Consider the following 14,979-nt stretch of genomic DNA (forward strand, 5'->3'; position numbering starts at 1 on the left):
AGATTGATCCGAAGTATCGAGCGCAACAAAGGGATGGTGCTCTTAATTGCTCCAGATTGGCCCAGGAGACCATGGTATGTGGATTTGCAGTAGCTCCTGGAGGACTCTCCCCTTTGACTTCCAGCACACAGGAACCTGCTAAGTCAGGGTCTGGTTCTTCACAAGATCCGACTCTATCTTACGGTATGGCCCTTGGGAGGGCTCGATTACTGAAATGTGGCTACTCGATGGCAGTGATTTCCACTTTGCTTAGGGCTGGAAAGTTTTCCACTTCCTTGCCCAATATGTGAGTTTAAGTGTTTTGAGGCCTGGTCTGAGGATCAAGGTTCTCTTCCTCATTCGGCCAAGATTCCACTCATTTTGGAAATTTTTGCAGGATGGCTTGAATAAAGGTTTGGCCTTTATTTCTCAAAGGTACAAGTAGTGCCTCTTGCCTATCTAAGGGGTCAGGTGAATGCTGGTTTCTTGGTGGCTCATCCTGATGTGGCCTGTTTTTTTTGAAAGGAGTGCAACATCTTCGTTATCCCTTGTGGTTTCCTGTACCCTTATGGAGTCTAAATTTTTGATCTTGGATTTCTTAGCACATCCTACGTTTAGAGCGATGCGTAGCCTGTCCTTGTGCCTACTAACCTTGAAAATGATGTTTCTTGTGGCAGTTTGTTCTGCATGGAGAGTTTCTGAGCTGCAGGCTTGTACTGTTGGCAGCTTTTCCTCCGGGTGACTCAAGGGGGGATACAGCTGTATACTGTTCATTTTGTTTTACTGAAGGTGGTCACTGAATTTCACTTGACTCTGTTCATCTCCCTGCCATCTCTGGACAGAAAGATGTAGAAGAGTATAGTCTGTTGCAACCCTTGCATGTCAAGAGACATATCATCCGGTATCTGGAGGTTACTGAGACTTTACGGAAAACAGATTGCCTGTTTGTTCTTCACAGTGATACTAAACAAAGAGAACTGGTCTCGTGGGCTACAGTAGCCTGTTGGATTAAGGAGGTAGTCACAGCAGCATATGTTGATGCTAGCAAGCCATTACCTAGTCAGGTTAGGGCTCATTCCACTAGGGCTCAGGCAGTGTCATGGGCAAAAGTTAGATTGCTGTCTCCTGTTGACATTTGCCGAGCAGTGACGTGGTCTTCCTTCACACCTTTTGCAGGTTTTATCGTCCTAGATGTATAGGCCCAGGAGAACGCAGCTTTTGCATGTGTGGTTTTGACTGGCTGCAAGCAGCCTCCCACCCTATTTGGGAGTAGCTTGGGTACATCTGACTTGTTATGGATTTATCTAACTGGATGCTAAGAAATGAGAATTTACTACTTACCTGATAATTTCCTTTTCTTTAGGACAGTCAGATGAATCCAGCTTCCCTCCCTTAGCTGCTGAAGGTTTATTGTATGGTCCTCCTGTGTGACTGTGTTACAGGGATTACTTTTAAGTGTTCGTCCAGTCCCTAGACTGTTATATTCTTATCTGAGTTCAGTGTTGCATGTTGGCCAAGTATTGAAATGGTTATCTGTTTTTTTTTTTTTTGAAATTTAAATTTTATTCATTTGAAATGACAAAATCGCAATACACCATGTTATGAACAAGATTATGAATATGCATCATGACACATCTGTTCTGGACAAGTTGTATAAACAGAAGCGAAAGAACTCTACAAGTGTCAACCGAACAAGAAGTCAACATGTCATTTGCAAAAGAAGACATTATTATGATTATTCCCAGTCCCCCAATCCCCATCCCGTTCCCAACCCCCCCTCCCTTACCCTACCCCGTATGACACAATCACCAAGTGCACGATCATTAATAAGAAATAAAAGCAAATAAATATAAACATTAAAGCATATTATATCTATCATACATCACTTCAGACTGTTGAAATATAATGTATAAAGGGTTGCCAAGTTTTGTGAAACACCGCCAGCCTTTTATGTTTATGAGCCGTCAAGGAGGCCAATCGATAATAAGCATGCATCCTCTCTATGACCTGGCCGATACTAGGTACAGAGGCCTTCTTCCAGTACGCTCCAATTAAACTGCGCGCTGCAATAAAGATTTGGGCACAGAGCTTAGACTGAATAGAAGGAATATCCTCTGGGTATATATTCAATAACGCCATAGTGGCTGAGCTCCGAATCTCCCTTCCTAGTAGTGTGCTCACCCAATCAAACACTGCAACCCAGAAAGGTTCAATAATAGGACACGTCCACCAAGTGTGAAGGTAAGTACCTGTCTGTCCACACTGGCGCCAACACCGATCAGGCACCTGCGGGTACATTCTATGAAGCTTTTCGGGCGTAAGATGCCACCTATAAATCATTTTATAGCAATTTTCTTGCATGGCTGCTGATATAGAACAAGTGCGAGCCTGCTGCCACGTATGTCGCCAGCAGCCAGTATCAAAGGTAACTTGTAAGTCTTTTTCCCACATATCTCTATATTTACCCTGTCCACTAGTCAGCGGGAAGAACAATTGATACAATTTGGATATGGAACCGGTAATGTAATCGCTGGTTAAGCAATACGATTCAAATAGCGACCTCCCAGGTCTAAGATGTGCGCCCGATTGTTGTACACGAATAAAGTGTGTAGCCTGGGCATATGCCAAGAAATCGCAGTCAGCTAAATGATATTTATGAATAAGCTGATCCTCAGTGAGAAGCCGACCCTGCGAAAGGATGTGACCAATAGTCGTGATCCCCTTGTCTTTCCATCGGAGAAATTGAGTGTTCTGTCGCCCACTGGGGAAGTGTACATTATGATATAGTGACGTGTGGTAGAAATACCTGTGAGATCCAACTAACGTCCTCTTCACTTGGGCCCATATACGTAAAGTAGTGACCAGCGCCCAGGGTATACAATGCACAGGGTGCCAGGAGCATCGAGGCTGCCACGGCATGGCGCCGATCGCCATTGGACCCACCATAAGTTGCTCCATATGAGCCCATTGTTTAGGGGACCTAGTCCTAGAAATGTCCAACAAGGCCCGTAATTGCGAAGCAGCATAATACCATGTCAGATTCGGGACCCCAAGGCCACCCTGTGCTTTAGATAAATAAAGAATATCTCGTGAAATGCGAGGGGGTCTCCGTCGCCAAATGAAATCAAAGATTTTCTTCTGCCAATTACGCAGCATGGATTTTGGAAGATAAATCGGTAGGGAAGCAAATAGGTATAAATATTTCGGGAGGACCGTCATTTTAACAATAGCCACCCTACCAAACCAAGAAAAGGAACCGCTATTCCACCGGCTAAGGTCCACAGTAAGCTTATCAACTAAAGGTCTATAATTCAAGCGAAATAAATCCTGCAAATTAGAGGACAGTTGGACTCCCAGGTATTTAATATGCGAATGTGCCCACTTAAAGGGGAATCTCTCCTTGAGACGCTGGACATCAGCGGTAGCCAAATTAATATTAAGGAGTTCCGATTTCTCAAGATTTACCTTGAGTCCAGAGACAGCGCTAAACCTGCTAAGCTCTCGCATAACACCCTGCAGGGAGGAAAGCGGATCAGACAAAATTAACAACACATCGTCTGCAAAGAGAGACAATTTGTAATGGGAATCTCCAAGCCGGACCCCAGTGATATCCTCCGCTCGCCTAACTGCAGTGGTGAGAGGCTCGAGGTAGAGAGCAAAGAGAAGGGGGGACAAAGGGCAGCCCTGCCGTGTTCCCCGTCCAATACCGAATGCTGCCCCATAGCCATTGTTCACCTTCACACGTGCCTGGGGCTTGTCATAAAGTTTCCGTATCCATTGTATAAAGAACGTGCCAAATTCCATCTTCTGCAAAACGCTAAACAGGAAAGGCCAGTGTACTAAGTCAAACGCCTTTTCAGCGTCTATCGACAGTAACACGGCCGGGATTTTTTCCCTCTGCACCCACCACATCAGGTCGACCACTTTACGGATATTATCCGCGGCCATTCGATGCGGAACGAAGCCGACCTGGTCGGAGTGTACTAGTTGGGGGAGGAAGTTATTTAGCCGGACCGCTAAAATACGTGCCAATAATTTGAGATCTAAATTTATTAATGAGATGGGCCTATACGAAGCGCATTGTGTGGGGTCACGGCCCGGTTTAGCTAATACTGTTATCCCAGCTACATTCGCCTGAGAAGTGAGGTGGTCTGCCTCACGTAAACCATTAAAGAACCGTACTAACGGTGCCACTAACGTATGGGCGCACTTCTTATAATAAACCCCGGAAAGTCCGTCAAGGCCAGGAGCCTTTCCTGGCTTTAAGGATTTAATCACGGAGAGGACTTCCTTTTCTGTAATGGGGGCATCTAATATGCTCTTTTGTGTCGCCGTGAGACAGGGCAGAGTGGTTTCCTGTAAATAACTGGTGATATCGGCCTGCTGTATTGTGTTATCACTACTGTACAAGGTCCCATAAAAGTCAGAAAAGGCCGTCCGAATCTCGGAAGAAGCGGTTAGAATATCTCCCTTTCTGTTCTTGATTTTGGGGATGATGGTTTGGGCGGCCCTAGCTTTTAGTTGCCTAGCCAGTAAGCGACCCGCTTTATCCCCTCCCTCATAGTATGCCTGTTTCGCGACATCTAGCTGATGAGCTAAATGGCCTTCATCCAGTTTATTCAATTCTGATTGAATAGCCAACAGTTTCTGATGGCATCTGGGTGATTGATGTAGCATATGTTCCCGGGTTAGGGCCTGTAGTTGACGAGCCAGCTCCTCCCTTTTCTGCTGCCGCAATTTCCTGACCGTAGAGGACCGTGAAATTAACAATCCTCTAGCAACGGCCTTGGAACAATCCCAAAGGATACTGGGGGCAGTGTTGGGGGTATCATTCAATGCAAAGTATTCCTGCAGCTGACTTTCAAACTGTGAGACAAAAGCAGAATCCTGTAACAAGGATTCGTTCAATTTCCAATAGCGGTCCCCCCTGTCTTCAGTGCTCATGTCCACTTCCATGCTAATAGGCGCATGATCGGACCACGTTATCGCATCTATTTCAGGACGGCGGACTCGGTTACTCAAGGCTTTATCGATTAAAAAATAATCAATCCTTGAGTAGCTCGTATGGGGAGCAGAATAAAATGTATAGCTACGGGATCTGGGGAACCTGTTCCTCCATACATCAATTAAGCTCCAACGCTCCATAACAGCTCGCAGAGCTCTTCTGTGTTTCCCAAGGTCACGTGATTGTGGGTGTGTATTATCCAACTCCTGTTTCAGTGTAAGATTAAAATCTCCCCCCATGATTAGTGCCCCCTGCGTGTGATCCAAAAGCAGGCGGCCAAGTGTAGCATAGAACGGCCCCTGATCCTGATTGGGCCCATAAAGAGACACTAAAGTGTATGTTTGAGCACCCACTTGAATTATCAAGATAACAAAACGCCCAGCCGGGTCAACTACATGAGAAATATACTCAAAAACAAGCTGTGCAGAAATTAAGATCCCCGTACCCGCATATTTATGTTGCTTATCCGCAGCCGCCATAAAACAGTGCGGGAACTCCTTAAATTTAAGAAGGTGTTCGTACCGCCGTTTGAGGTGTGACTCTTGTATAAAGAGTATGTCTGCTGACTGCCTGAGAGCTTCCTTCTTAAGGAGGAAGCGTTTCCTGTAAGTGTTGAGCCCCTTGACGTTAAGAGACAAGATCTTAACCATAGAAATGATTAATTAGGGCATCAACGCTACCGAAAGACCCCTGAGGCAGCCCCTGACATAAGATATGCGGCAAACAAAGTAATGGCAGTGAAGCATAATAATCGTATACGTAACAACCCAAAAAATGAAAGGTAACAGTGACAGTATGTATAATAGGCGATCGTGTCATATCCTCCACTAAGTAGTAAAGCGATTCGCCTGCCCCTCGCGAATCAAATTCCTGGGGGTAGTAGATTCAGCGTAGAAACCCACCCGGCACTCCCCCCCCCCCCCCCCCCCACCCCACTCTGCTAATAAGCTACAAACATGCATGAACCATGAAATAATAATGATAAATGTCGAGGATCAAACAGTATAACCATAACAGTCAACATCTCCTAAGGAAGGAGCATAATAGTAATGGCGTACTCAGCCCCTGGCAGCCAACAGAATTCGAGAGCGCTAAATTAAAACAAAGCGCTGTGACTGACAACAAGGCAGGAGGAGCAGCCTGCAGGCTTGCTAGAGTCCCGTCGCGGCAAAAGAGCCCGGCTTTGAAGAGAACAGCAAGGAGAACGCCTTCAGCCCTGCTCCGCTGAAATACCACTCGTTGCGCTGGGTTGCCGTCGAAGACGCCCTCGTCCCGCGCCCGGTCTCTGCCACCGCGGGAGCGGCCCTGTAGAGGGTTGTGCAGTGCTGGTCGCTGTAGATGTAAAGTCAGCCTTGAGGCCCGCATCGGCAAAAGCCCGGGCAGCCTCGCCAAGCGATTTCAATTTGTAAGTAGTGCCTTGACGCTGGAATATTAATGCGAAGGGAAAGGACCAGCGATACTTAATCCCCTCAGCTCGCAGTGCCGCTGTAACTTCGCGTAGTTGATATCTTTTTTGAAGCGTCGACGGCGCTAAATCGTTATAGATAGCAACGTCCAAATCATGCCATCTCCAACGCGGGTCAGCCCGGGCCACGGCGATGACCTCCTCTTTCTGGCGAAAATGCAGAAATTTGATAATAATATCCCTAGGCTTGTTATCGCGGCGGGGTCCCAGCGCTCTGTGGGCGCGCTCCAGATCGATCTTTAGGGCACCAACCGGCTCCTCCGAGGAGGCCCCATGAGCAGTAAGAAGATCCTTGCAAATGGCCGCCGCCGTTGCCATACAGTCTGAATATTGTTCCAGCTCAGGTATGCCACGAATACGAAGATTAGAGCGCCTCGACCGGTTCTCAAGGTCCTCAATTTTTTCTGCCATATTTTCCACCTCCGTGGCTAAATGACTCGTGGACTGATTTAAGCCGTCAATATGAGCGCTTTGGTTTTCTACACGTAGGTCCAATTCATCCACCCTGTGCCCCATGCTATTTAGATCCTCCTTCAGTTCTTCCATGCGGGCCTGCAGCTCAGCTTTGTAACTTCGCATGTCAGAGCGCAGCTCCATAAACCAATTCCGAATTTCGGATCTGGTGGGAATATCCGGATGTAAGGCGCCATTGTTCGCATTCCCTAGGGGCTCTGGAGGGGAAGGTGGTTCCGTCATCACTATCGACTCACCACGAGGATTCGCGGCCTGGGCCTCAGCGTCTGCCAGCATCTCCTCCGACAGTTTACTGAAAGAAAATTGCTTGAGGTCCGTCGTTTTGCGCCTCACAGCCATCCTGGTGTTATCGCCTTACTCTGGTGATAATTTGCGGGTAAATTTCCTCGAATAAGCTAGCGGTTCACTGCCTTTAAGAGCAGGGCTTCCAGGGAGCAGAAGGCTTAGGCGGCCATTTCTTAGCGCTGCTCTCTAGCGCCCCCCGGTTATCTGTTTTTAATCAAGTTTTTTGCTAGTCTGTCCATAGTTGCTTTTGAAGAAAATACTGGCAAGCTGATGTCGCTGCAGGGATACATAATCTGTGACATCAGTTTGCTCTGTCTCCATCTGCTGGTAGATGTGCATAACCCACGTGTTCTGGATTCATCTGACTGTCCTGAAGAAGAGGAAATTATCAGGTAAGTAGTAAATTCTCATTCTCATTTAAGAAAATACATCTGGGAGAACTCCCAGATTACATGTGATGATACAATGCAATAATTTCCTATATTTTTTCTTAATGTGCAATAGAGAGACTTCAGCTTTCTGTAAAGTATTGCAGTTCTTTTCTGACTATTAATAACATAAAAACATCTATAATCCAGTGAATAATAACTTTCCTTTGTATTTCAGGAAAGCCATAAAACACTGTGGTTATATTGTAGATGGAGATCGTATTTCAGTTTGGATTGGCTAGGCCACACACTTAATGTTTTTCCTTTTTCTTCCTGTTTCTTTGTATAGTTTTGTCTTAGTAGTTTTAAGGGCTCATAAAAACCGCCTGGGACTTGCAAAGATAGTGATAAAGCACACTGTACATTGTCACATTCTCAAGGGAAAACAAGTTGTAATAGCAGGGGAGTCCATGCATAGTAAATTACCCCCCAGGCATGTGTTCTGACTGCTTGTTCATTTATTAACTGCTGTGACTCCTTTGGTGTAGCTGGTGATAAGAAGATAAAGAGAATTGGTTTGGAATTTTTGCCTTTAAGCTACTACAGTGAGGTGTTATATGAACATTATGGCAAAATAGCTCTGAATCACAGCTTGGTCTCATGATATGTCATGTGTTAGGCATAATTAGTACTACCTTCAAAGAAAGAGATATTTGAATTAACTATTCAGCCTTCACTGTTTATCCAAACCAGCCAGTCGCAAATTTTGTAAATTACTTTTTGCAGATACTACTGATTTATGGCTTATGAAGAGTCAAACCCAAGGACCATCCCATGCTGTTCTGATTACTGTGTAATGAATTGATTGTAATCATCCATGCTTTGTAAACCAAGTTTCAACTGTAAGTGTATCCAAAGCTTCTTATTACATTATATTAGGTGATGTTTGGTGCGATGAGATGTGGAAGTAAAAAGGCTGTGGTTCCTTGGGCTTCCTAAGGCAATTTTGAATTGAAAGCTGCCATTCTGTATCGGTCTTCACAGTGCTGGTGCCAGATTTCGCTTGGTTGTTTTCTCTGTGGAAGTAGTTGCAAAGTCATGGAAATCTTGATGTGAAGTGTAAAGGCTGAAATGCTTTTCTGTTTGCAATTTGGGAAGATGAATTTTGGCCTTGGGTGACATTGACACCTTAATATTAAATGGATCACATTTCACAATTGCACTGCTAATTAATTCTTTTGTCTTGGAAATCTGAATCCTTTTAAGGATCAGATTTGTATTAATGATGGGACAACTGGGGTTTTTTTGTTTGTTTTTTAGCGATTTCAAGTTTGGTTTTTCAGTTGTACAGTTCATTTTTATGATTTTTAAAAAATAAAATCATTTTACTGAAAGTACAACTATATACTATTAAATTTTCAACTGCAGGTGTTACATTTTGCTGAGAAAGCACTAGCACGATGGAACATAATCCTCTTTCTCGTATTGGTACAACACTGTACTGAGGTGTCTGCATTTCATCACTCGGATTAGAAGATAGAGCTTAGCAAAATAGTTTAACTGTTACTTTTCAGTTCTGATGTGATGAATAAGTCTAGGGTGGTCCCTAGAAATGCTGTTGTGTAAAGTGTTAAATGATATTTTTTAGACCTGATCTCATACGGTACTTTGGCGTCTTCCTCTTGCTGTAACCTGCTATATTCAAACCCTCAAATTAGTGCATCCTGTGCATTATAGAGCTGGTTCTACTCATGAACCCACTAGTTGTTTTCAGTCATGGATTTCAGTAGAGAGAAAATCAGAGCTACTTTGTATCTTGATCAGGTATTGCAAGTTATTTATTTTTTAAATTTGTATTGCTTTATTTAATATACTGAAATAGTTACAGTTTTAAAAACTGTTTAAATTTAAAATTAATCGATGTAAATTTTCTTTACATTATTAAAATGGCTGTTTTAATCAGTTTGTTCAAGGCTTGCATTTTCTAAGTATAGTTCTAACCCATATTTTTTTTTTTTTCACTGAATAACATTCATCTCGTCTTACTAAAAAATGAGGCTTAAATAAAATGCAAATATTTTTATATGTCATGTCAAAGATGCTGAAAACTCACATAAACAGTTATATTGTGCAATTGTTTAGTACTGTGATCTGGACCAAAAAGGATTCTTGTACTTGACTTAAAGGAGTGTTATTATTTTTCGTCTTTATGTAGGACGTCCAGAGCTATGCTTGTTTGAGTATTTGGTTTTTTTTTTAGATTCCTTAAAAGTCAAATTCTTGAGCTCTGTTCTCATTGGTCTTTAGTATAGATGTAGGTGAAAACAAAACTTTGGAGGTTTCTTAGATTTGAGCCTTCCTTCTGTAGTCCACTAGGGCAGCCCTAAATTGCTTCAAGGTTTATTTCTTTCCATTATGCCAAAGTCCTCGGGGCGCTGAGCCCTTCATGTGTATTTCCTTCATCACTTGTGGCTTCATTGTTCAAAGCTGCCAGTTTTGAAAAAAGGAGGTAAAATTTAGTGCATGCCAGGGGTATGTGTGTTTTTGAGATACTCTTTGCTTGTAGCTTGTGAGCAAATGTTCTTAAAGTTTACACACAGTGTAACAGAACTACTGCAGCCCATCAAATATCTTAGTTTGAAGCTATGGATGTGGTGAAAATCTGTTTTAAGTACAACACTTGGAATGAATTTTAAGGAATAGTCATGGACTTTAAAAACACCTGATGACCCATAAGAATATTATATTTGGCAATAGAAATATTAGTCATTATTCAGGTTACCTGAAATCAGAATTCAATCCACAACAATGTATTTTATTTAAAATAAAAATACAGATTTAGAGCTTTTATTTTTCATATTTTGAGAAGTGCACATTAGCATTTATACTGCAGCAAGTATCTCTATTACTGTTTAACTTATTACTTAACTAAATATATGCAACTTATAGCCAGTGCACCTACTTCTTACTCCTTTTAATGTAAACCACTTCTTATCCATTGACTTGCTATGTTCCTCATATCTGTATCTATTATTTATGTGCTCATTACCTTGTTACTTTAGGAAAAGATGGAATATCAAATACATATAAATAAAATAACTACTACTAGCAAAAACCACAGTTAGTGGAACAGTTACAAACCAAATGAAAATCTATTGTACTTCAGGATCACAAATGCAGCTATCTATGAGACCATCAAAAACAAGACCATCACAATGCTTTATACTGTGGGGAAATGTTATCATCATAAATCACTTCTGGATTATTTTTAATTGCGGATAAAATTCTTCATTAGTTGTGCACACTTTATTTTATATCTTGCAAGCAGTCAGAATGCTCGACCCGATGCCGAACAACATTTTTAGAGTTTTTCTGTGTCAAATGGTGCCATGTCTTCACTGATCAGGATCCTTATTTTTGGCTGTTCATAAGAGAGAACTTCACAACTAATGAATTTTATCTGCAATTAAAAATCCAAAACTGGTACAAGAGACCTATGGTGGTAAAATTCCCCACAGTATGAAGCATTATGGTGGTCCAGTTTTTGATGATCTCTTATAAATAAAATAGATGCATTTGTGATCCTGAAGTATAATGGATTTTCCTTTGGTTTATAAATAAAATGAGGCATAAGGATACTCTCCTAGTATAGTCAGGAATTTCCTTGTTAAATAAGGATGAAGGGTAAAGGTTATGATATTATTTTACATAAACATAATGGTGATTTTCTGTTTAGGTGGCCCACCTGGAACTTTTTTTTGAACTGGCTTCTTTTCTCCATTGTAGCTGGAGTAGAAGGTGGATGCTGTTGGCCTTGACCTGGTAGTTTTTTTGTTTGTTTTTTTTAAAGAAAATTGCCACTGAATAAATGGAGCTATATTTTTCTAGCTTTTTAGTGTAGAGCTTGCTCAAAATTCTCTAGACATTGTGTCATGCTTTTTAAGACAAAGGACCTTATGCTCATAATTCCAAGTTTAGACCACAGTGCAACAAGTGGTAAATTCTTAGACTGAAGCCTGGTAAGAGCAGTCTGTTTTAGTGTGTTTAAAATTTAGGTGGCATTTGTCTTCCGTGACATTTGTAGGACTGCTATAGAATGTTCACAATAAATGTTTATAGTTGAGAGGTTGCTGCTCCCCCCAGAGCCCATGCCAGACTGGTATGTGAAAATATTTGGTCCCTTATTAATAGCACTGCCTTGAACAGGCAGGTCCTGCCCTGGGATAGCCCTCTGCAAGTCTGTTCTCACTTCCTGCAACTAAGTACGAAAGGGTGCCAGCCCAGCAGGAGATACATTTCTAGACCTGTAAAAAGAAGCCTGTATTTCTATCTAGAGCAGGAAGAAAGGTGGACGAAGGCTACTAGGAGATGCCTCCACCCTCCAGTGAGTGAAACTGCTAGGAAACTACTCAGCCAGAGGGAGTGAGAGTGCAAAGAGCTCCCTCCCCCCAGCCTGAGAGAGAGACTGATAAAAATGGATAAGAAGCCCCCCGCCAGCTTGAGAGAGAGTGTGACTGCTAGGTCCTTCCTCGCCCTCCTCTCTCCCCCCCCCCCCCCCCCCCCAGCAGGCTGAGAGTGAGCTGAGTGAGGAAGAGGCCCTAACTCACCCCCCTCATGTTCTATGTTTTGTTGGACTAGTGTTCCTTCATCTTACAAGTAGATGTTACGGATTTTTGGACACATTACCTGAAAACATTGCAGACCCTCTGCTCTAGATATTCTTCTCCTCTTGTAGTATGACAAAGCCACTAGTTTATTAAAAACAACTGCCTGTTACTAAAGTAGGATAAAGTTTGGATCTCTTCTGAATAATGGGATAATGCTCTATCATATTTGATTCTGGTTGGATGAAACAAGTGCATCCTGTGGCATGCAATGCTTTTTCTTAGTATTTAGCTATTAGTTTTGTAACAGACTGCAAATATACATAGTCTTAAGATTTTTAAATGCAACTCCAGCCACTGTGACAAATTTTAAATATCTCTTTCCCATGTCAGAGGATGATTAAAAGGATTATTGATTACATCAGGAAGATATGCTTAGACTCTGTTTTTTTGGATGAAATACTGCTCTTACCATGTTGTATTATATGAAATGACTAACAATTTTACAAGAACACAGCTCAGCTGAAACTACCATGTTGTCCATAAATACAGTGTTTAGTACTAGTTTCACGATTCAGAGGCATGAAACACTGATAATTTTAGAGTGCTATAGGTTGACTTTGCTTTTTAACTGTTCTCTTTTAGCTTTGGTAATTTAGGATAGGCATGCTGGAATTTTCAGGAGAAATGTGCTGTGAGATAACCAACATTACACAAAAGTAAGGCATATTGTCCTCTTCTGTTTTTCTAAATGTGAAATCCTGAGGCAGACAGGACCACATTATGCTTATGCAAATACTATTTTCATGAATAAAATGTTGCATCCTCAATCAAATTAGGCCATATTCAGAAAAATGTTTTTCTCCTTTCTCATTATTCAGCATTGTTAATGAAGACTTTAATTGAAAACATCTGTTTATTTTGGTTCAGATGAATTTGTTTGTATGTTTATCCATTTTAATGCTGAAAATATACTATAATTACCAAAGTTTGCATGTATTTAATGATAGCTCTTCTAGGAAATGATGCTGTACTATGTTTTATTGTACTGGAAATCATGTGTTTCCTCATTAAATGGCAGATCTACCATGCATTCAAGTACAAATGCCTTACTGTATGCATGATAGCTTGTCTTTCTGTACCTGTAATTTTACTTAACTTTTATTGAAACTAATATATATTGATATTTTTCTTTTAGTTTAACCACTTTATGTATTACTTTGCAGCTCATACAAATTGCCATGCCAATAAAGTTTCCTTAATGTGATAAACCAGCTTACAAATCCACTATTTTAGTTGCTGGGAACATCCATATTGTGCCCAGTCTGATGCTGGCCTGTCTCCTATTCTGCGTAACAAGGTGGTCAAACTAACATGATTGTTCCACTCTCTCCCTTTAGACTATTGCTTAGAGCTTTAGTTACATCAAGTTATATTTAAAATAGTGATTTCTTTCTTGTAAAATTCTTGTTTTACAGTCCCAGAAATCCTGGATAGAAAGCACATTCACCAAGAGGGAATGTATATACATTATTCCAAGTTCAAAGGACCCTCACAGGTAAAAAAAAAAAAAAAAATCAATCATACTTGCTTCTAATCAATTATAAAGTTAAACTAAGACAGCACATTCACTGCTCTTTGGTCTTCAAGCCCAATCAGATGCTACTCCATCCTTTCATATATCTGTGTAGCTGACTGTACCTAGTATTCAGCTGGCCATGTTATGCCACATCCCTGGTTATTTTATTAGGTACTATTTTGCCATTCCTCTTCCTTTAGAGCTTCATATAGGTATGCATTTGACCAGTAGGTATCGCTCCTTAGTGATGTTCTAGCTTTGTGACTTCTGCCTCTGCAACGATCACACTCTTGACTGGTAGGAAAAGAATTTGATGCCCTTGGAAAGCAAGATGTTTTGTTAACCTCTCAATTTCACCTCTCGCCTCCCCTCTCCACTACTTCACCCTAAGTAGGTTGCATGCTCAAGCAACTCTAGATCTCCCAGTGGCTTTGAGTACTGTAGGGAAGTCTTTCAAGACTAACCCTCTGTCCCTCTGTTTGATTGATTGGCAAGGGTTATTGCATAAACAAGTCTTACCTTTCTTCCCTTAGTAGGCTAGAGCACATCCCCTCAGCAGACTGAGTTATGCTAACCTTGCTAGACAGGAGACTCAAACTGAAGTCTGAACTGCAATTTTATGGCTTCGGCCATGGAGTTGGTCCCATGTTTTCTTAATTTGATTTCTTTTTATGAAAATTGAAAGCTGTCATTTTCAGAAAGTTGAATAAGCCACCAGCTCTATAATTTAGCTTTCATGTCCATTTGGAAATTGTAAGAAAGGCTCATTGGTTTATATTTGGTAGTATTTCTCATAAACCTCTCTTTTGGGAATTCATTCGGTGCATGAAAAGAAAATTTGGGGTTTTGATCTTCCTTGGGATCTGGGCAATTTTACTCTGCTTACCACCTCATGAAATTTAGAAACTTGGCAAAAAGGACAGATCATTTTCACATTTATTGGTGACAGTGCATTGCACAATAGAAAAAAAATGAAAGAAAGTTCTTCCACCTACCTGCCTGAAGGGTAGATTTTAAAAAATGCGCGCGCCTCCATATGAGCATGCTACTCGGCACGCGCACATGGACGCACGATTTTATAACATGCGTACGCATATTAAAATCTAGGCTGGCGCGCGGGGGGGAGGGGTGGAGATTTGCCAAGTTTTATGCGCGGCAACGAGATCAGGCCTCTCCCCCAGGCCGCTTCAATTAAGGAGCGGACTGGGAAGGAACTTTCC

The 14,979-nt window shown here is 41.8% G+C and overlaps 1 protein-coding gene across 4 annotated transcripts in view; it reads left to right on the forward strand.

The window, feature by feature from the left end:
* The window catches only part of LOC115075157 (transient receptor potential cation channel subfamily M member 7-like), a 251,239-nt gene that overhangs the window by 39,285 nt on the left and 196,975 nt on the right, over nucleotides 1–14,979 (forward strand). For 3 of the 4 annotated variants that reach the window (XM_029575377.1, XM_029575378.1, XM_029575381.1), the window contains exon 2: nucleotides 13,659–13,738. In XM_029575377.1, the coding sequence (XP_029431237.1) occupies nucleotides 13,659–13,738 (80 nt within the window). Of the gene's footprint in view, nucleotides 1–8,362; nucleotides 8,479–13,658; nucleotides 13,739–14,979 lie in introns of all 4 variants that reach the window. The other variant, XM_029575380.1, reaches the window with a different exon arrangement.

Source organism: Rhinatrema bivittatum, chromosome 13, assembly GCF_901001135.1.
Source record: "Rhinatrema bivittatum chromosome 13, aRhiBiv1.1, whole genome shotgun sequence".
Classification (NCBI taxonomy): Eukaryota; Metazoa; Chordata; class Amphibia; order Gymnophiona; family Rhinatrematidae; genus Rhinatrema; species Rhinatrema bivittatum.